The 20,963-nt window shown below is 41.8% G+C and overlaps 1 protein-coding gene across 1 annotated transcript in view; it reads left to right on the top strand.

Moving 5' to 3' along the window:
• COL9A1 (collagen type IX alpha 1 chain) overlaps positions 1 to 20,963 on the top strand; it is a 102,535-nt gene that overhangs the window by 44,222 nt on the left and 37,350 nt on the right. Inside the window, exons 16-28 of the mRNA XM_077811607.1 lie at positions 752 to 784; positions 887 to 943; positions 1,496 to 1,549; positions 3,055 to 3,108; positions 5,186 to 5,239; positions 6,481 to 6,534; positions 12,214 to 12,267; positions 12,433 to 12,486; positions 12,614 to 12,667; positions 12,941 to 12,994; positions 15,280 to 15,324; positions 16,183 to 16,236; positions 16,341 to 16,394. Of these exons, the coding sequence (XP_077667733.1) occupies positions 752 to 784; positions 887 to 943; positions 1,496 to 1,549; positions 3,055 to 3,108; positions 5,186 to 5,239; positions 6,481 to 6,534; positions 12,214 to 12,267; positions 12,433 to 12,486; positions 12,614 to 12,667; positions 12,941 to 12,994; positions 15,280 to 15,324; positions 16,183 to 16,236; positions 16,341 to 16,394 (675 nt within the window). The remainder of the gene's footprint in view (positions 1 to 751; positions 785 to 886; positions 944 to 1,495; positions 1,550 to 3,054; positions 3,109 to 5,185; positions 5,240 to 6,480; positions 6,535 to 12,213; positions 12,268 to 12,432; positions 12,487 to 12,613; positions 12,668 to 12,940; positions 12,995 to 15,279; positions 15,325 to 16,182; positions 16,237 to 16,340; positions 16,395 to 20,963) is intronic.

The following is a 20,963-nucleotide window of genomic DNA, read 5'->3' as shown; positions in this document are numbered from 1 at the left end:
TGGACTACATAGCCAAATGAGAGATGGGAACATTTAATACATAGTATTACTAAATCAGATGCAGCTGTTGATATTTAATAGAAAAATATGGTATGTTTCTGGATACACTGAGTTCATATGTGATTATTAGGCTGAATTTATACAAAAATATGTATTGTATTACTTTAGTCTAATTCTCACATATGGCTTTTGGTACTTAAAAGAAATCCGTGATGTTTTAAAAACAAAGAGAGTTTTTGCTTTTCAGAAAAGCAAATCCAAGATGGAGGACAGAATATTGCATACAGACGCCTGCAATTTATAACAATTAAATAAAGCTCCCTTTGAATATGTCTACACAGCAGTCAAACACCTGCAGCTGGCCTATGTCAGCTGACATGGGTTCACAGGGCTTGGGCTCCAAGACGGTAAAATTGCGGTGTAAACATTCGGGTTTGGGCTGGAGGCCGGCTTCTGGGACCCTTCCCCCTTGCAGGGGTCCCAGAGGTTAGGCTCCAGCAGAAGCCTGGACATCTACACTGCAATTTTATAGCTGCAGAGCCTGAACACCACGAGTCCAGTCAGCTGACACGGGCCAGCCATAGGTGTTTAAGTGCACTTTCAGGATTTCAGCCCCAGAGATTATCTGACATTTCTATATCTTCTGCTTTCCTACACTGAAGTGTGTCAGGCGCGGTTTTTGTTGTATGAGACAAGGTCATTTTTTTCCTGTTGTTCTCTTTCTAACTTTGAACCTTTTCATCAAATTTAGGGAACAGTTGGGCTGCATGAAGGAGATCCACTGGTAAGACATTTGTTCACCTTTTTGAAAAATACAATCTTAAACCATAATATACCTTTTAAAGTTTCTTATCCCTGTTAACTCAATGTGTGGATACTTTTTCAGTGTCCCAATGCTTGTGCACCTGGTCGTCCAGGACACGCTGGCCTAATAGGAATGAAGGTAAGAGAATTGATGTACTTAAACTAGTTGCATCAACACTGCAGATATGCAGACTACAAAGCTGAATCACTGATTGGGGTGGGGACTTCCTGGCCATTGGGTCTCCCATTATATTATCCAGAAAGCATGGTGCTAAGATATTTCTGAGATCACTTTCCAAAGCATCTATAGTCCCAAACTTTCAGACATGCTAGATTTATTTCCTCCAAGCCTTTTGATTTTATAGAAGGCCTCAGAATGTCAAATTAAAACAAGCACCTTCTTGACTCACGCTTTAGTTTCTTTTATGTTCTTTTGTCTGATTTATGGGGATACTATCCTTATGAGGGGATTACTAGTGCAGTGTTGGACACACTGATTTACTGGATCTGGGATTAGGTTTTTCAGAAGGTTGCACTACAGCCCGTTTCCGAATGTGTCTAGGTGTGCCTGGAGTTGGGGAGGTGTTACAGAAGGTACACCTGGAGAGTGGTAGGCAGGCTATGTTGGAAGAGTGGATATCTCAACTTCTAAATACATTGTCTGCACTCTTTTTTATTTCTTTTATTTTAGGGTCACAAAGGAGTAAAAGGAGAGGCTGGTGAACCAGGAAAACAAGGTCATAAGGTACGATAACAGTATTTTAATGGGCTAGCAGTAGTTTAATGGAAGGCAATGATTGGTAGCAAAATAACTGCCAGTTTAGCCTATACTTCAAAAAGAGTCATCTTGCTAGAATCCATCAAAATTATTGATAGTTCTGCCAGAAAGAACTGAGAGCTCACTTCCTATATGGCATTTGGGTCACTATCAGCACATTGTCTGCTAAGTCATCCCCCCTATTCTTCATTCATTATCACACAGAAATTGGCATTCTCACTTTTCATTTTGACCATCAGAATAATTATTATTGAACTAACTGCACAATAAAACCAGTATTTATTAATGTTAAAAATTGGGAATTAAGTGCAGAGAGTCTATAGGAGACTAGAGAATGCTTAGGGTGGCACAGCTGAGCAGAGAGAGGGCAAAGGGAGATGGCAGCATGGGGGAAAAGAGTACATGATGGGGGAGGGAAAGGTATAAGTAACCACAACAGAGATGAAGGAAAGGGCCAAGGACTGAATCGCTTGAAGACTGAACTACATTCTCACCTAAAAACATAATTCATCTGGAATGGGCTTGTTAGATACTTGTGAGGAAATCTGGGGAACCTTGCACTACCTTTGCCCATGCTGAAACTTTTTGGTCTACAGAGGACTTCTCTTTCTTCTCTCTCAAGGCAGGCAATCTAGCACTTTAAACTACCTTAAAAACAAGGAACAAAGTTTGTGCCATAATCCCCGGCTCCATATCCATATATACAATGAAAAGAATATTAACTTCTCAGAAGTAGTCCCTCCACTTTTCAGAATGCTTGAGCTATAAGAGTCGCCAAATCCTTGTTGTGCCCCAGAACCAACCTCTTGTAAATCAGCCTAGCACTGAGAATTGTAGCTCTGCTCTCTAACAGCATACGGGGCAAAGTGGGGGAGGGTGTTACCTGGTCACCAGGAAGGTGTCTGGATTAATAAGACACAGTATTGGTTTGATAATAACAACACAGAAGGATAATGCTGGATTGCATGTGAGGCTGTCAACATACACATCCAGCTTTCAGACTCCAAACAAAACCTCATTACAGTTTTTTAAAATCTGATTGAACAAATCTGGGAATACTAACTTTGAGAAAAATGGAATGATTTAGCTTAAATAAAACATATCCTTGCTACTCTTGAGCAAAATGACCTCCTTAACTTCATTCATATTCCTTCTTGGAGCACATTTCTTCCATGAAGCCTATAAACAGTAATTCAGCAAAGAAAGAAGTCTGCAATTTTTTATACAGAGAGAGTTGAATTGTGTTGCAATTGCCCTTTCATTTAATGAGCCAATGTATTATGTGCCTTAATTTACTATCTGTCTAATGTTAAGTGTAAGCTCTTTGGGGCAGGAAATGTGTCTATGCTGGGTTTCCTTCAACCCAGAGCATGTTGACAGGGCTCAGTGAGTAAGAAGTGACTCTTATGCTGATAGTGTTTTCCCTTTCCTGGTATGGATTTGCTTCAGCTTTCTTTCTTTTGTTTTTCCAGGGTGAGGAAGGTGCCCAGGGAGTCATAGGTGATGTCGGAGCTCAAGGCCCTCCAGTAAAGTATTTCCTTTTTGAATAGCACTATCAATTTGTTTCATGTCACCATATCTGTTTATTTATAAGCAATTAGACATGAAATAATATTACACATCTATCTTTTAATAATAATATCACACTGATTGTGAATAAAGGTAAAAATATATAAGTGTGCACAGTAAAACCTCACAGCATGCCCTTTTCTGCTCTCATGGCTTGGTTCTTGTAATGCTTTCACATTGTAAATAATGTATGGTCTGTCTTATATTACTTTTTAAACCACAGGGGGGTGACTAGATGATTGAACTGGGCTTTTCTGGCCTCACTGTGCATGATTTTGGTGACATAGACCCTAAACCTGCAAAGACATATACGTGTGCTTAACTTTGAGACTTACGGTACACTTATCTACACTGAAAAAACAAAACAAATAACAACACAGCCCTGCAGCAGTGAGTCTCAGAGTCCAGGTCTACAGATTTGGGCTTGTGTGATGGTGCTAAAAATAGCCACGTAGATATTCTCACTTGGACTGGAGCTTAGGCTCTGAGATCACACTTCTCACCATGTTTCAGACCCTGAGCTCCAGCCTGAGGGGGAAACATCTAACAAGGCTATTTTTAGCAATGTGGGCCTAAGTCTGTGGAACTGGGCTCTGAGACTTGCTGCCATGGGTTGGTGTGGTTTTTTTTTTTTTTTTTTTTTGCAGGGTAGATGTAACCTTAGACTTTGCAGAACTGAGGATTTAGTGGCCACCACTCCTGGGCAGATTGTGGCGTACTCCTATAATTTCATTGTGCCTCCCCCAAGAGTCCTAATTGCCCTGTTCCTGTTTGTTCTTACTTAGCTGGTTCCTTCATGATTAGTCCTCCCTCCAGTTCCCATAGCTAGGACAGGCAATAGGGAACAGGAAGGAGCAAGGGGGTCACTCCCAACAACAGAGCGAGGCCTTAATCATGGCATGCTTACTCCGTTTTTCAGAGTTTGTACAGTCTCTGGTTTCCTGGTGAGTGAGTTAGGAGAAAGAAGTGTGGATGGTGAGGATTTATATTTTTCTGGGATTGAAAAGAGTTCTCTAATGCTTACTGTGTCTGGGCTTGACTGGAGATTTGACTAGTGCAATTTTGGGGGAAATGAAATCATTCAGTAGGCCTTAACTATCCTTCATGCTCCTCATGCTCATGCTTCATGCTCCTAGATCACGGAGGTCCAGACAAATATAAAAGTCTGATTAGAGCTTACAGACATACAAGAGACTGCATAGAACGAAGAATATAAGCCCTTCTTATCCTTAAGACTGATAAAACCTCCCTAATAAAGTAGTTGCCTGAGCTCACTGTACTAAAAGATCCATTTTCTGTTCCTCATTTTCTAAAGCAGGCCTGTAGTGTTCATCCTCAGCCAGGCCTAGTGATTTAACACACTTGTAGTTAGTGGCCCACAGTCATACAGGTTCTCATGTAGTGCGTTCATCAGGAAATAACACATTACATTACTCATTAAACTCCACAGCACAACCCGTAAGTGGCCTTACTAACAGATCTTCAAAATCACAATATTTTAAAGTGTTGTCCACTACAAGCCAGGATTCAAGAGGCAGGGAAAGTGATGTCAGCTTAAAAAGGGATATGCCAGGCCCGGGAGGGGTGGGGGGTTAATAGGGTAGACAGTAAGGATTAAAATAGTCTGTAAGGTTTCTTAGAAATAAAAGCCTTAGACCCGGTTCCTCTCAGTCAGATTTTTTCAGGGGTTTACTTCAACTTTATGCTTCTCAGAACAATGAGTATTTTTCTGTCCCTAAAATATAGTTGTGTTTGAGGCCTCAGTGCAGTTTTGGTCAATCTGACAATTCCTTCAGACTGAGCTACCTGTGTTCTAATTTGATATTTTATTAATTGTACAGTTTTCAAATTACCACATGAATTAAACATTTTAATGCAGAAGCATTTGGCTCTTTTTTATATACAAGGGAAGGAATAAAATAATGACAAAGAAAATATGTAGTACCTTAAGAAGTCTACTATCTGAAAACTACCACATTTCTGATAACAAAATAGCAGTATGGTCTAAATTGTCACAATACTTTTCATTTTCAGGGGATTCAAGGGTTGAGAGGCATAACTGGTATAATGGGAGCCAAAGGCAACAAAGTAAGTACTAGCAATTATCCCTATAGAATATAATGTAGCTGGTAGTCAGAGATTGGCCCCACTACATGTAATTTTTAAACTATGGGTCACTATGCAATGGGTGCTTTCTGGGTTTAGCCTTACTTCAACTTTTGATACCCTCCTTTGCTATGCCTGCACTTTCCCGCTCCCACCAAGTGTGCTCCAGCAATTGTAACATCATAAATCTGGTCAGGAAGACAGCCAACCCTTTCTTTTCTGAGTAAATGCTTTCTGTACATCAGCAAATTTTGTTGAAGTGGACTTTCTGCAGTTTCTTACTATTCTCTCCTTCTCCCCAAGACTTACAGTAGTTTGGCATATCCTCTTGGTGCTGTTGGCAAGGCATCAAGCTTAATTGTGACATTAATTTACACAGGCCATAACCTTTTGAAATAAAACTAAAGTTTATTGAATATTCCTTTCCCCTGATTGTGTCCACCTCAACCTTTCTACTTCTTCTATCTCCTATTTTCACCTGCTTGCCTTGGTAAATGGATCACTTTAATTCAGTTTCAATAGCCAGTCACTGAACAGAATGGTGCAAATCCAGTCTGAGTATCCAGTGAAAGATATGGAAAGCAAAGCTTTCTTGTTCTACAATTCCTACCATATATCCACACTGTCCCCTTCCACAGTTATTTGGCCACTTACATTCCTGCCCCAGCTATGTGAAATACTTACTGCCTCTCTCTGAGACACACATTCCTTATTTTTTCTAAATCTTTTCTGAAGACAATTCTTTTCACTTTGGCTTATAATTGATTCTCTCTCTATAAAGAATTTTTGAAGATAGTTTTGAGACACTATATAAAAATCAATTGCAATTCACATTTTGATGTCAGTCCGTTATGCTATATACATGCAGTATGTTTTTGTGTGATGCAGGGAATTAGTTAATGACAACAATGAATTGTTCTGAAATAGTTTAAAGTAACTTACTTCATCATTGTCCAGTACATTTTGATAGAGGAACGACAATTTCATATATAATATTTGATGGCATTTAATTATATAACTCCCCAAAAGGTAAACTAGAGTTTAAAAAGATTAAAAAGCCACTTTGTCAAAACAGTTTGTATTTATAATAATAACAATCCAGAGCCAAATTCAGAGAGGTGCAGGGCACTTGCAATTCCTATAGAAGTAATTGGGATATGTAGGTGCTTGGTACATCTCAGGGAGTCAGCCTTACTATCTTGTGTTATCTCTTTATTTTGTAGGGTGCTCGTGGCCTTGATGGTGACCCTGGTCCACGAGGGCTCCCTGGTGGATCTGTAAGTAGAGTTTTGTGTCAGCCAGATCCTTCAAAGTGATATTAACTATTAATGTTTATAAAAATAAAGTAGGGGGCTGTCTGCTTTGGCAAACGGTTTTCCCTTAGTACAGGAGAGGGGAAACTATGGCCTGATCCAGCCCGTCAGGGCTTTAAATCCGGCCCTCGAGATTGCCAGCTCCATGGCACTGTGGGGCTAAGGCAGGCTCCCTGACTGCCCTGGCCCTGCACTGATCCTGGAAGCAGCCAGCACCAGGTCCCTGCAGCACCGGGGGGAAGTGGGGATGGCTGCAGACGGCTCCATGTGCTGCCCTCACTTGCAGGCACCGCCCCCAGCAGCTCCCATTGGCAGGGAACAGGGAAACCGCAACCAATGGGAGCTTTGGGGGTGGTACCCACAGGCGAGGGCAGCGTGTGGTGGAGCCGCCTGCCCCACCCTACCCCCAAGAGCCACTGCTGGACCTGCTGGCCACCTCCAGGAGTGGCGCGGGGCTAGGGCAGGCAAGGAGGTAAGTAGCACTGGGCCAGAGCCCCCACCCTTCCAGCACCCTGAATCTGCTAACCCTCTGCCTTGAGCCCCCTTCCACACCCCCTCCTGCATCCCAACCCCTTGCCCTGAGCCCTTTCCTGCACACCACACCCCCTTCCACACCCCGCACTCTCTCCTGAACCCCAACCCCTTGCCCCAGCCCTACATTCATGGCCCTGCATGCAATTTCCCCATCCAGATGTGGCCCTCAGACCAAAAAGTTTGCCCGCCCCGCCTTAGTATGTGTGGAAACAAATAAAAGGTTCTCCTAAACAGAGAGGAGGTAATAAGTGATTTAAGGTGTCTTTTCCTTACAACTACGAAGGTGAGCTTCCCCTGACATATCTGATACAAGAGTGCAGTTGGTCTATGGAAAAATCAAGACCAAAGGGCAAAATGATAGTCTCATTAGATCATTGTAAAGTCAGTATAATTCCACTGATATCAGGACAAATGAAAGAATTTGGGCCATTGAGTTTAGTTATGATTTTAAAAGTTACATATTTTCATAACAAGTGTTAAATAGCCACTTACCTTAGCTAGAAAGCAGGAACAGCTGGCCATTAAGGGCTCCTGGAGCTAACTCCTAGCTAATTCCCCAACAGCCACAATGGACACTGTTCTATCAATAGTGTGGCTAGTGTATTGGCAAGTTGAGAAGGCTGAAGTCTTTCCTGCTCCTACATTCTCTACAGCAGTGCTGTTTAATCTGTTCATCTTCATACTATTTCACCAAGGTCAAGGGGCCACAGTCAGTACTTTAGAGCAAGCTTTTTGTCCTGTTGCGTGCACTTTTCACTGTTTGAGTGGCAAACGGAGCGGAGAGCACCTATAAATTCCTTGTGGGCATAAAGCCAATGTATCCACCTGCTACATCTCGCTCCATGCAACCCCTGCCTCTGGGGGTGGGAAGGAGGAGTAGCTGGCTAGCCCCAGCTGGCATATGGCCCCTAAGGGATGGCTCTAACTGGTATAAGTCAGAGCAAGCTGTGGAGAGACTTCAGGCTCCCCCAGACTGAGCTAGGCAGAGAATAAGGGAGCCATTATTAGTGTTTGTCAACTTCTCTCTCTCATTTCCCCTTGGGGTGGGTGTCGTGGGAGGGGAGTCATTCTTTGGTAGGCACAGCCTCAGGTGCAGACAGAGCCAATCGAACTTCTGTTCTGCTTCCCCTGGGCTTCCACATCCTGACAGAAAAGCAGGGAATGAAGCAACCGGTGCTGCTCCCTCCAGCCTCTTCTGCAATGAGCAGATGCCTAGCGGGTGAGCTGGATAGCAATTACAGCAGGGAAGGGACAACAGTTGCTCAGAGTATTCCCATCTCACCTCAGAGCTGCTCCTGTTGCCATGGAGGAAGAGGTGTCCGCATCTGGATCCCTGTAGTAATAGGGTTAATTCAAACACTTCAGTTTAACAATTGCAGGGCATTTTCGTCTTGACACAGTTACGCTCAAAGGCTACAACTTAGACTCTTGGGAGACAAAAGTGTCTCCACCCCAGACCCAAGGTTGGACACCACTGCTTTAGAGGCTGCTGTACACTTATAGCTGGCTGCCGCAGTGAGACTTCTGGTTGCATTGGAGCTTGTAGCAAAGCGAGATTCACCAGTGCAGTGCCTCCTGCTGTTCGTCTTGGGAATTAGCTCTTTCCAGCCCGGAGCACCCTCTGCAGGCCTGTGTCTCGCCTGCCGCTGGCCCTGTGTCCCTCCCAGACCCCAGTGCCCTTTAACCTGGGGTTCTGCCCCAGCAGTACCCCCATACTCTAAGTCTCCCCTCTCAGGGGAACCCCCAACTCTCTAAACCCACCTTGCCTCAGTGGCTACTGCCCATCATCTAGCCCCCGCTCACTGGGGCAGACTGCAGTGTAATGGCCACTCATCACTGGCAAGGGGTTAGGACCTGGTGTCTTTGCCTATCCCCAGGCTGCCCCTCTGCAGCCCCAGTACTTTTTGTAGGCCTTCACCAAGGCCTGCAGCCTGGGGTTTTACCAGGCTGGAGCTCCCCAGATCCCTCTGCCCTTCCCCAGCACTGCTGCACCTCAGGTATCTTGCTTCCCGGCAGCTAGCCCTTCCCACTCCAGGGCTAGAGTGAGACTCCTTCAGCTCCTGGCCCCCAGCCCTCTTATAAGGGCCAGCTGGGCCCTAAATGAGATGGCCACCACGTGTGGTCAGCTACTCACTCCCCTTATTTCCAGCCACAGTGCTCTCCAGGGCTGCTTTTACCATTGGCTCCCCAGGGAAGCCCTCTCCCAGGGCTGTTTTAACCCCTTCAGGGCAAGAGCAGGGTGACCACCCCGCTACAGAGCTGTTCTAGTCACACCTCGATATATGGCAGCATGATGTTTCTGTTTTGTGCTTGCTTCATTTTCAGGAGCCCCGACTGCCCTGCTGCTGGTGCCACATGTTCCAAAGTTAGCTCAGACGTTCACTTTAACTTTCCCAAAAGTTCCTTGTTCAAAATCCCAACATCTAGACAATCTCTTATGTGTTCTCCTTACTGATGCCAAAGTCACAATTCTCTGCTTCCAAGAGGCTTCCAAGCTTTCTCCAGGTCTCTGCCCTTTCAGTAAAAGCTTGCCCATTTGTGTGTTACATTCAATATTGAAATGCAACAATCACCAAACTTTTAACGAATGATTAGTATGTGTATCCTCAGAGAAAATGCAGGGAGACAGCACAATGGGCCTCCTTTTCTTCCCACATCCCCACTGATTTCCCAGTGTTTCACTTCTCAAATCTAACTAAACTGAAGGGAGGACGGGGGATGAAGGGAAGGAAAAAGTAGATCAAATACCACCAGTTATTGGAGGTGACAGTTGCCGCTGCTAGGAATCAGCGCCCGAGTTACAAAGGTTTTTAACATAATTCAGATATAAGCAGATTCTGAGGGAATCTGGAAGTAATTGCCCCATACCACCTAGGATCATTCTACTTCTCTAGTTGTCTCCCCAGCCACCCTTCACATAACGTTCAACCTTATAGCTGATCTCATTTAATCTCTACTAGACAGGATTTCTTCATGCTTAAGTGCATAATCATAAACTGTACAAATGACCATATATGTAAATAATTCTCTCTCCAGCCCATGATGTAACATTGCACAATTAGCCTGTGTGTGTTTGAGCATTTCTGTCTCTGAAGCCTCAGGAATAGATGATTTCCTGTAACTGATACCAGACAAGATGGGCCAGGTTAGCCTGAAATAACAATTTGTGTTCTTAAAATGGCATATGTAAAAAATAAAGAAAAAATGTTTTTTTAAAAATTGGGCATAACATACATACATAACTTTGCATCTATTCCTGCCCACTATCATAACACAGCAGCAAGCACTTTTATGTTTTGGAGACACAAAAGTCACTTGTTTTACAAACAAAACACATAAACTTCTCTTTGCATTATTCAGTTGAATGATAAAAGTCAGTGACTCTTCCCTTTCATGCATGAGGATAAACAAATCATTTTTGAGTCCAATAGAAGCTAAATGTTATCCATTTAAATAAGGGCACTTTACCCCTTTTCTAACAATATTTGTTTTGGTGGGGAAAGCAGTTTGAGTGTTTTAGATGTCATAACAAAAGGGTTCAATGTATTTAGAAATAAAAGGTAGCCTTATAGCAGAGAAATTGTTCCAAGTAAGCACCTTTATACAGTTGGCATTGTGTATTGTATAGGTTTTTTCAGACATTTTGAGTGTGATAGTTGCTATTGAAGTTAACGGTGTAACTTGATAACAGGAGAACAGGCACTTAGTAAAAAGATGTTTATTTCTCAGGGCCAAGTCTCTAAACTCACTTTGGGGTCTGAAGGTCAAGCTGGGTTCTTTTCTTTTTGCACATCATTATCCCACATTGGAACGGTTCCATAAAGGGGACCTGGGCTCAATAGTGCGGTCCCTAACTTTTAGGCATCTTGCCTCCTAATGGAATCTTCAGCCCTAAGTTAGGTGCCCAGGCTCCTTATACAAGGCATGGGGAGAGTTAGGTGCTTAAAGAGATTCACAAAAGCCAGCCAGCTGAGAGGGGAGCTGCCTAAACTAGCCAATAGGAAATGCTGAGGAGAGGGGAGATATCTAAGCCCAGTTCCCCAAAGTTCATTCTCGCAAAAACTGAAGAGGAGCTTGTGTCCCATTTTACCCACCCCTGAATACCCTTTATCCCAGTGGTTAGAGCATTCACCCAGGATGTGGGAGACCCTGGTCCACTTTGTGTAGAATACTTACACACACAATGGAGCAGGGACTGGAACTTGGGTTTCCCACATGAGTGCACTAAGCACTGGGCTATGGCATTATTCTTACCCTTCCTGTGGCCCAGTGAATATTTAAATAGTTTATATCAAGTGGAAATCAGGCAGAGGGGGGACACAGCCTGCATGAGTGCCCTAACTTCTGGCCAACATCAGGGCCTGTTAACTATAAACTACACAGGCCAATCAATGTCAATGTAAATTGCACAGTAGTTTCAATGTAAATTAGACATATTTAATTTAGAATTAGTGTGTCCTCCACAGAAAAAATATAATTTACTCACCTTCTGAGCGTAAATACCTAAACACCTGAAACAATGTTTTGATCCAATAAGGAGAAGGGAAGTACCATCTTTTATATCTTAAGAAGGTTTGAGAAAACTGTATACCTATCTATAATTGTCTAAATGGACTAGTCAGCATGGACACCACCATACAGTGAACATAGATATCGTCCCTTCCCATGGTAAAGTGATTTCCTTTTAAGAGGGTTCCATTGAATTACTTTTTAGTTGTTTATAGAGTGAGAGTGCAGCCTAAGCGGAGTATGGGCAAAGGTGAAAACGAAAGGACACTTAAAAGGCAGTGATGCTCATTAAAAGCTAGATCTTGCATCTTTATGCACCCAAACGCTAATTGGCTTCACTGGAAGTTTTAGCTGTTCCCAAGTAATGCAAGACTGAGCCATTAAACTGAAATTCACCAATTAGAGGGAGCCCACAAAGGTCACGATGTACCATTTAAGGCCCACCTAAACGCTTGATTTGGGGCTCAAATGTTGCACAGGGCCAAGCACACGCTCTCTGCACAAGAGTGAATTTTACCTTTCATGTTTTATCTGTTTTCATTTAATCAATATGACCAATTGTATTCTGACTTTGTTGCTAAATGAAAATGTTTCCTGCAGGGTGACCAGGGACAGAGAGGTCTACGGGGAGAGACAGGTCCAAAGGGTGACAGGGTGAGTTCAAATCATATTTACAAGTAAACATTTAGCAGTAATATTATATATTACATGGTACATGTGCTGAAGGTAACTTACCTAATATAGCCACGAATAAGCATGTATTGATGCTTCTTGCATCTGTCACTTCAATGGTTTTTTTTGTTGTTTTTTTTTTTTTAGGGTCCTCAAGGTATTAGAGGAATAACCGGTCTCCCTGGGCCTAAAGGAGAAGCTGTATGTATATCTCATTGGTTTAAAAAATTTGCTCCCTATCATGATCCTTTATATTGCAAATGCTGGGGAACAGCATTAAGACAAGCAAAGAATGTTCTTTATAACAATATGCTATCTGTGTTTCAAGGGCTTACCAGGGGTTGATGGCCGGGAAGGGATCCCTGGAATGCCCGGAGCAAAGGTAGGCTAACTGTATCCTATCTGGCTATTTCAGTTTACACGTCATTTGATACATATTGTTCTAACTGTAGTAGCTCCAATCACCAGTATATTTTGTATGTTTTTCATTTGTGCTACTGCTTTTGGTTTGTGAACGTTACTGTGGTAATTTGTAGTAAACTTCCCCGGCCTAAATGTCTAAAATGGCACTGTTTCTACTGTCTAGAAATAAAGTTTTTTAGCTTATTTAACTGAAGATTTTATATAATTCATGCAAATCGATTTTTTTTTTCAGGGTGAACCAGGAAAACCTGGTGGTCCAGGTGATGCAGGACTTCAAGGACTGCCAGTAGGTATCTGATACTTTAAATGTGCAAGTCCCATTCAGTTCAAACACGAAGAAGAGACCAGTTTCTCAGATGCACTTGTGCCAGCTTTTGTGCCTCATCATACCTTGGGTGGAAAACTGAGTGAATGGCCCAGGAAGGATAACTCCAGTGCAAGGGTGATCCTGAAGAGTATAGCCAAAATAGGGGGTTGAACGCAAAACAATCTCCTGGCTGTCAGCGTAATAGGGAAGTAGATTACTAAAAAAGGGTGGGCCAACATGCTACTTCACTGGAAGTTCTTTCTGGGCTAAGGGTTCAATGCCTTGTGGCTGTTACAGGCAGACATAAATAACAGCCCGCAGGCTACTCTAACAGAGCACGTAGTAGAAGGCATGGACACCAGGATCAGAACAGTGTAAGTAGAAGCTTTACACATCACCTCTGACTCTGTGCACTGTGGGAATATCTGAGCACATGGGCCAATAAGTTTTTAATTTTGCAAAAGTTTATCCAGGCAGTGGAGTTTACTAGACCTTGTCTGATAACAGTGGTGTAAGAGTGTGGCTTAGTTTTAAGTATAAAGGAATTAGTTTACAAATCAGTAGAATGCTATTTTCATTCTGTCTACCAATATTTATTCTTTAATCAATTCTTTTTACTAATCATCTCTTTATAATTCTATCCACCTGTCTATCTAGGTTTATATACTTGCTCATCACACATTGAAATGAAAAGAGTTAAGTGCCTAAATAACTTTTTGAATCCCATCCTGAGTGCCTTGTAAATTTTAAAAGAAGCACCCAGAATTTCTTGTTCGTATTTATTTATTTGGTGTGGGTTTTAGACTTAATGGTGTAGGAGGTGAGGACTGTGGTCATACTGATGTGCAGGAGGAATTGCTGTTGGGTTTTTGTGTGTGTGTGTCTGTTTGAGTTACAGGACTGAATATAGATTCCGATATTTGTGTATTAGGATTTGATTTTGTCTTTATCAACACTGAGGGCTCAATCCTCAGCTATACTGATCTTGAGTTTGGGGCAGCTAAGGAGGTGAGGTAGTGAAAGATGGCTTTCTGCCTTTCCTAATCTTGGGACTGGCTGGGGGCCAAAGTGATCCACAATGCAAGTTAGAGCAGCCTAAGGCTGGTTGAATTTACCCCAGATGGAAAAATCCCCTGTGGCTGTTCTGCCAATATAGGATTGCTGGAGTGCCTCATACTTCCTCTTGCCCCAAAATGTCCCATATGGAAGGGATGTGGGGGAGCTAGTGGCCAGATACACTCACTTTATGTCAGTGAGGGATTTGCCTGTGATAGGAGAATCTGCAACTATCCCATTATGGGGCTCTCCACACTTGGGTGTTATGAGGCTTTCTTTTAATTGAAACAGTACAAATAACTACAAACAAATTTAATCTACCATAAAATACATACATAAAAGGCATAGCACTACTCTGCTGTTAAAATACACAGTGCTATTCTTAATTCACGCTGATTGGTCACAGTCAAGGAGACATATACCATACCAGTAAATACATTTTTATGTTTAATCTTGTAGTTTGTGGATTTAAAATGTTGGATATGTTGGGAATATAGATAGTGCATAATGTTACCAAATTGAAAACCTTCTTTCCTTTACATTTTCAGCTAGAGAAAAATTCAACTTCCAATGCCAAAGAATACTTCCAAAGAATACTTCCTGCACTGGTTACAGTTACTCCTCTCACAATAATTGCTTATTTGTGTCAAACCAGTGTCAAGTGTTAAAAGCCCAACAGAAACTTTTTCAAAACATTCTGCTACAGGAGCAGATACTCAGAGAAGATATTGAAGGAACTAAGTTAAAATATCATTTGATGTATAGTTGCATTCTGAAGTTGGTTCTGTTCTTTTGCTATTTTTTCCCTAACCGTAAAGATCACTTGCTGTGAATGGTTGTATACAAGAGAGGGAATGTGGAGTGTAAACAAGAGAGGGGGTCTTATAGTCTGAGCATAAGATTGGAGTGGGGAGTTCAGGGTATTATACCCATTTCTGAATCTGGCAGTGGCAGTGACTCATGTTGTGACCCTGAACAAAGCACAATGGGGATAATACTACTTACCTACTTCAGAGGGGGTTCAGGCTTTATAAATTGCTGTTTGGAAAGTGCATCAAGATCTTCAGGTGAAAAGACTAGAAAAGTATAAATTATGATTGCAATAATGTAAAGTTACATTTTTAACAACAGTTTCAGCAGGTGCTTTTTGTACATTTCTAGACTCTGTACTAACACACAAATGATATTTAAAATGTTGTTTCTTTTAGGGTTTACCTGGCTCTCCAGGTGCAAATGGTGTTTCTGGCCCAAAGGTAAAATAATTTAAATAATCCTCCTTCCTTTCCTGGATTTTGTGTTTATCAAATTCTAAAATAGCCAGTGAAATTTTGTTCACTTGTCATTGTGGTTAAATGAAAAATAACTGTTGACATAAAAAATGATACATGCCAGACAAGTGAACAAAAACTTAATCAGTGGTTGGTCTGTAGTTTTTGCAGTTCTTTCACTGTGACAGTAGTATTGATCTTGCGTAAAAGATGAAAGAGGTTTTATTGATTCAAAACACTTTAAAATAAAATGTTTTTTTTTAAATGCAGCATATAGTAATTCTGTGAAATTCACTGCAGAGGATATCATTGACACATATAGCATAGTACACTTCAAAAAAGGATTAGATACGTTAATAAGAATAGCATATTCAGCTGCATTAAATGGATAAAAAGACAAGAGCTTTCAATTCTAACAGTTCAAATAACTGAAACATGGCTGTTCCAATTCTACTCAAACTCTCCACGGATGTTCACATATGGCCTGAACAAAAAGCATTGAAAATTTTAGACCAAAAGAAATTTATCTGAGGAAAAAACCATGAGAAACTCAAAAGAGTGATTAGACTGGAAGTTGGGATTCAATTTAAATATATGGCATGCTTCCGTGCATCCACTATAATTGAAGTCCCATCAGTGTGTTTCATTGCTATACAAAAATAAGGGAAGAACTTAGAGGAACTGGATGAAGGAGAATCATGTGGGGAATAAAGAGTAAGAGCAAAAATGGGTATAGCAGGTGGTTTGATTTCATTGCTTGTTAATTTCTTTGTTAATTCTCTTGAACTGGTATGGTAACTGGTAGCTTGATATGGTTAACTTTTTCTCATTTCTGTCTAACAGGGTAATGCAGGTGCCCCTGGGATACCAGGTTTGATGGGAAATTCTGGTAAACCTGTAAGATCACTTTTCTTCTTTTTTGAGTCTTTCACAAGAGCATTTCTATTTTGCGCAAAGAGTCAGTTTTCAAACATGCTCTGTTCTTATCATCATGAAAACAGGGTGAACAAGGACCACAGGGGACAGAGGGACCAATAGGACCAAGGGGTCCACCTGTAAGTACTTGACTTGTTTCCTTCTGTGCGTATTTGGAACTGTAATGTCTGAACCCAACAATGTAGTATACATACTACTTATCACAAATGCCACTTATTTCAGGAAAATACTCAGAGCTCTAACTCCTTAGTCAAGTGGATGCACATCAACCCACATTAAAAAAGCAACTGTGCTGACACTTACAGCATATGCAGATTTCAGCTGGACTCAAAACAAAACAATTGGCACAATTATTCCACAGCTTATTTTGGGTGGTGGTGGTGGAGAGTTTGGAACTGAAACATGGATCCTCATTTTGCAGCTAGTCCCTGTTTTCATAATGGGCTGAGCAGAATCCCCAGATCCAAACAGAAGGACCAATGGATGCACATGTACAGACCCCATGGTCAAGAGCGAGAACCAAGCCCAAGACCATCAACACCAGCAGCACAATCCCTATCACTAAAGTTAAAAAAGTAACTGCATTAGCTATCAGTAAAGAGCATGCTCTTATCCTTTACAGGGCCAGCTATTAGAAACAGACACCATCACATGCACTGAGCCAGTGCCTTACACACATACTTCTGAACATTGGAGTGTTAAACATGTGAATTTTGTGGCTTGGGTCCATGTCTAATGCTTTTACTAGATATATTACTCACTGGTGGAAGGGGGCTAGACAGGTAGTGCTTTGAACCGCAGCAGCTCCTTCTGGTTGAAAATACTGGTGTTCAGAGGGGCATATACTTTTGCTGGAGATTGCTTCAACAGCACTAGCCTACTTCAGAAAAACATACAAAAGGTTTAGAAAGATGGCTAGTCCAGGGTAAGAATAAGCCTTGAAGAGGGTGGGATAGGAGAAGCAAGGAATTACATAGAGAAAGATGGTGGCACTCACTGAAATGCAATGTGGAAGACAGAGGGACAGAGTCTCTGCTGAGGATGAGATATGAGAGGTGGTGGCTATCAGGGGGCTGGTAACAGCTTTCTGATTTTCTCTCTCTGTCTCTCTGGCCCCAGTCTTGGTCCTGAGAGAAGTTAGAAGAGCATGAGGCTGCTGTAACTTACTGGAAATGGTTCCCAACAAACTGTCTGTGAGTTGGGGATAGCTTTAATGCACTAGAATTCACAGTGTGAGACCATTTGCTGCTCAGAAGAACTCATGCTCTATGACCTCTGTTTGCAAGTTCCTCTCTTGCTATCCCACTCCAGAGGTGCTCACTTGGAGCCTTCTGGCCTTTGTGCTGTGATATAACATTAGTGATTTACTTGTAAGGGGAACCAGGAAGGAAACTGGCTCCTATAAACTAATTGTTCCCTGACTTTAAATATTCAACAAATCTCAGATAAAGAACAGATTTACTTTTCCTTTCTGTATGTTTCTGTGGTTTGCATTGTCATTTGCTGAATGTACTTTATTACAACACACTAGTTTCTTTGGAACACACCTTCGCATGACTTTTGGCCATTGGCTGTCCAGGAAGGATATAAAAATAGATAACATATATACTCAGCATGTTGTGATGCAATATCTCAGTGTTAAACTTGCCATAACTATACTCACCAAAGCTTGGGTTTGTTGGAAGCCTCCAACTGTGTTGGTTTGGATGGAATGGAATTTGTTTTCTGAACCATTTTCCGGGCATTGATCTCCTAAATATTGAGAGACACATAAAAGTTATAGTTAGATCAAGAACAAAGTATCTTTCTACATTGATAATGCAAGATAATCTGCTAAACTATGCTTTTAATCCCATAACACGCAAGTTTGAGTTTATGAAATCAGTGGTCCATAGAAACAGGCGTTGACATGCTGGGTTAATTATTAGTAACCCTGTTGTCAGACAGATTAATCTGTAATCTGTAATGCAGATTAAATACAGTGATTTTTCTGTTTGCCACTGCAGAGATCAGGGGAATATATTCCCCTCATTTTGTTTCATCATTTGGTAATGCAACAGTTTCTGTAAACATACGAGCAATATGGCCAAAAAAAAAAAAATCTTGAAAAGAGTTACTTCAAATCAACAAAAATGAGGGACAGCTTGTAAGTGTTCTCATTAGTAGGGTAATAGGAATACCCACTGCACATCACACAGATTTATGTAGAAGTAAGCTATTTTTAAGACATAGTATTTTATTCTCTGATATTTATAAACCACCCCGCCCTTCTGATGAAAATACTGAAAATATTCAGTATCATTCTACTGAGGAAAACAGACTATGAATGGCTGCCACAGCTTCCTGCTGGCTGTCTGGGAAACCAGGGTGGGAAGTCCAAGTCTTTTACACAAACAAGCTTCAGTGATAGTTAGAAGAGTCAGGAATCTATGTTCAGCCTAGGGCAGGCAGTTGAGACTCACTTCATTTTGGGCAAGATTCTGCCTGGTCCTTACTTGTGTGCACAGTTGTGTGGCAGGAGCAAGCAGCATTCCCTGTACTCCTTGTGCAGTCAGCATTCGTGCCAGGCATATAGCTCCTGCTCTCAGGAATCAAAGACTGCTTTGCCCCTACGACTCAAGGACAGTTTGCCTCCAATCCCTCCTCGTCTCTGCATTGGCATGCAATGGGAGCAGACTGTGCCCAATAGCTGTAGCTCCCTTGTGCTCTCTGCACTTTCCCTTACTCTGGACTGTGCATAACAGGTTGCAGCTATCATCTGCAGAGTGTGGCACGAAGAAATAGCTGCTGTGTGGTTTCTGCATATGTTGGAAGTAGGACTAGTCCTACTGAAGGTGTAGGGATGTCTGTTTTCCAACAGAACTGATCCTGTACTGGGAAGGGGTGTGCAAAGAAAAAAAATGGCCTTAGCATAAAGGCTTGTGAAATCCCATTGTTAAGTGATATTCTTAGTCATTGCATCATATGGTTACAGCATTCAGAACAGCTGGACATGAACCTAGAAGCTGGCCTCTAAATAACGCTTGCATTGTAAGGAGTACTCTAGTTTGCTTAATAAGATCTGATTTCCATAGCGTTTGAACTATTTGTGTGTGTACATTTACCACAGGTGGGTAAATCAAGGGATTTGTGCACTCTCGTATGTTTAGTCAGGGACTTCTCTCTCCATGACCTTGTGCAAAATCCCTGATTTGTGCCCACATGTCCAAAGAATAAGAGCAGGCAGAGAGGTGGTCCAGGCAGCACATATAGCCCACATTTTATTGACAAAATAAAACTGTCACTTTATCACACAGTTGCGTCATGTTCCAGTTCAATCTTCACTAAACAATGATAGTAACTACCCACTGAGTGTGGAAACAGTGTTTTAGATGTATCAACAAAGGGTTCATCCTCTCTGAGCTAGTCCTGATGAACCACTGCCTTGTTGTGGTGTTATGGAACAGTGTGCTTCTGGAGAGGCCATCATTTGGCTGTCATGACTAGTACATCTTGACAAAAAGAGGGAATATTCACAATGTTTTTCAGTATATCTACAGGTTTTATTTTTAAATCAAAATTTCAGAATTAGACATTTGCAATATTTTGACCAGTTTCTACAACTGGTCAAAAATGGAAACGTCGTAAAAAATCATATTTTTAAATTTGATCAGTTTTGGAAAAATTGAAAAATTTTGACCAGCTCTGTTCATGACCAACCACATACAGTCATTAAAGATCCCATGGTTGCTCTTCAATGAATTATTTCTTCCTTGTCTTCCCGTCCCCTCCCCTAATCTCTGCTTTGGTCACCTCTTTACCACTTATTACCACTTGTTTCTTCCTTCCTCTCTTCTAACTTTTCCTTTCCTCAAGTCTACACTCTCCATCCTCCTACTGATCATTCCCTCCCTTTCTCTCCTCTCCAGATTCCTTCTACTGTCAAAGGCCCTCTACTCATGTTAAGCCTGTATTCCATGCACCACTCTCTTTTCAATCCCTGCCCCCATCTTCCGAGTAGAGGGTTCTGTGGCAGGAGTCAGGAGGAGCCTGGAGTTCTTCCCTTTTTCTCCTGACAGAGCAGAGAGGAGCCACCAAGAAGTCACTGCTACCAGGATCGTTTTTTTAATAGGTCCAAGGAAGTGAGAGAACTAGGGAACCACTGCACCTTTTCATGGGTTAAAAGGAAGGGGAATCAAAAGTGTTGTCTTTCCTCTGTCCTCTGCAGTGCTGTGGAGAGACAACAAGGCTAGTAATTGCTGAAGGGCTAGGACACCCTTCAGTGTGGGATGATGGATTCAACAAGATTAGCACTCCTCCAGTGCTCCTCTGTGGTGTAACTTGATATGGAGAGGAGGGGTGAGATTCTTGTTTACAAATTTAAACATGTAATTTTTTCTATTATATTAACAATATTCTCAGGCCGCTTCTTTTACCTAAGCAGCCTGCAAGAGGCACTTACCAATGGAAAATTCCCATTTTTGCTGGCAAGTGAGTTTTCAAGTCCTGTTGCTGCTTCTGTGCACTATTAAATAACGTCTGCATTTCCCTCATTGGCGATTACATTTCAGTGGTGAAGAAGTAACATCTGTATATTAGAATCATAGAAGATTAGGGTTGGAAGAGACTTCAGGAGGTCATCTGGTCCAATCCCTGCTCAAAGCAGGACCACCCCAACTAAATCATCACAGTGTTAACATATCAGTTTG

This window comes from Eretmochelys imbricata, chromosome 3 (assembly GCF_965152235.1).
Source record: "Eretmochelys imbricata isolate rEreImb1 chromosome 3, rEreImb1.hap1, whole genome shotgun sequence".
Lineage (NCBI taxonomy): Eukaryota > Metazoa > Chordata > Testudines > Cheloniidae > Eretmochelys > Eretmochelys imbricata.
Note: the sequence above shows the minus strand (reverse complement) of the source record. Positions and strands in the feature narration are given on the sequence as shown.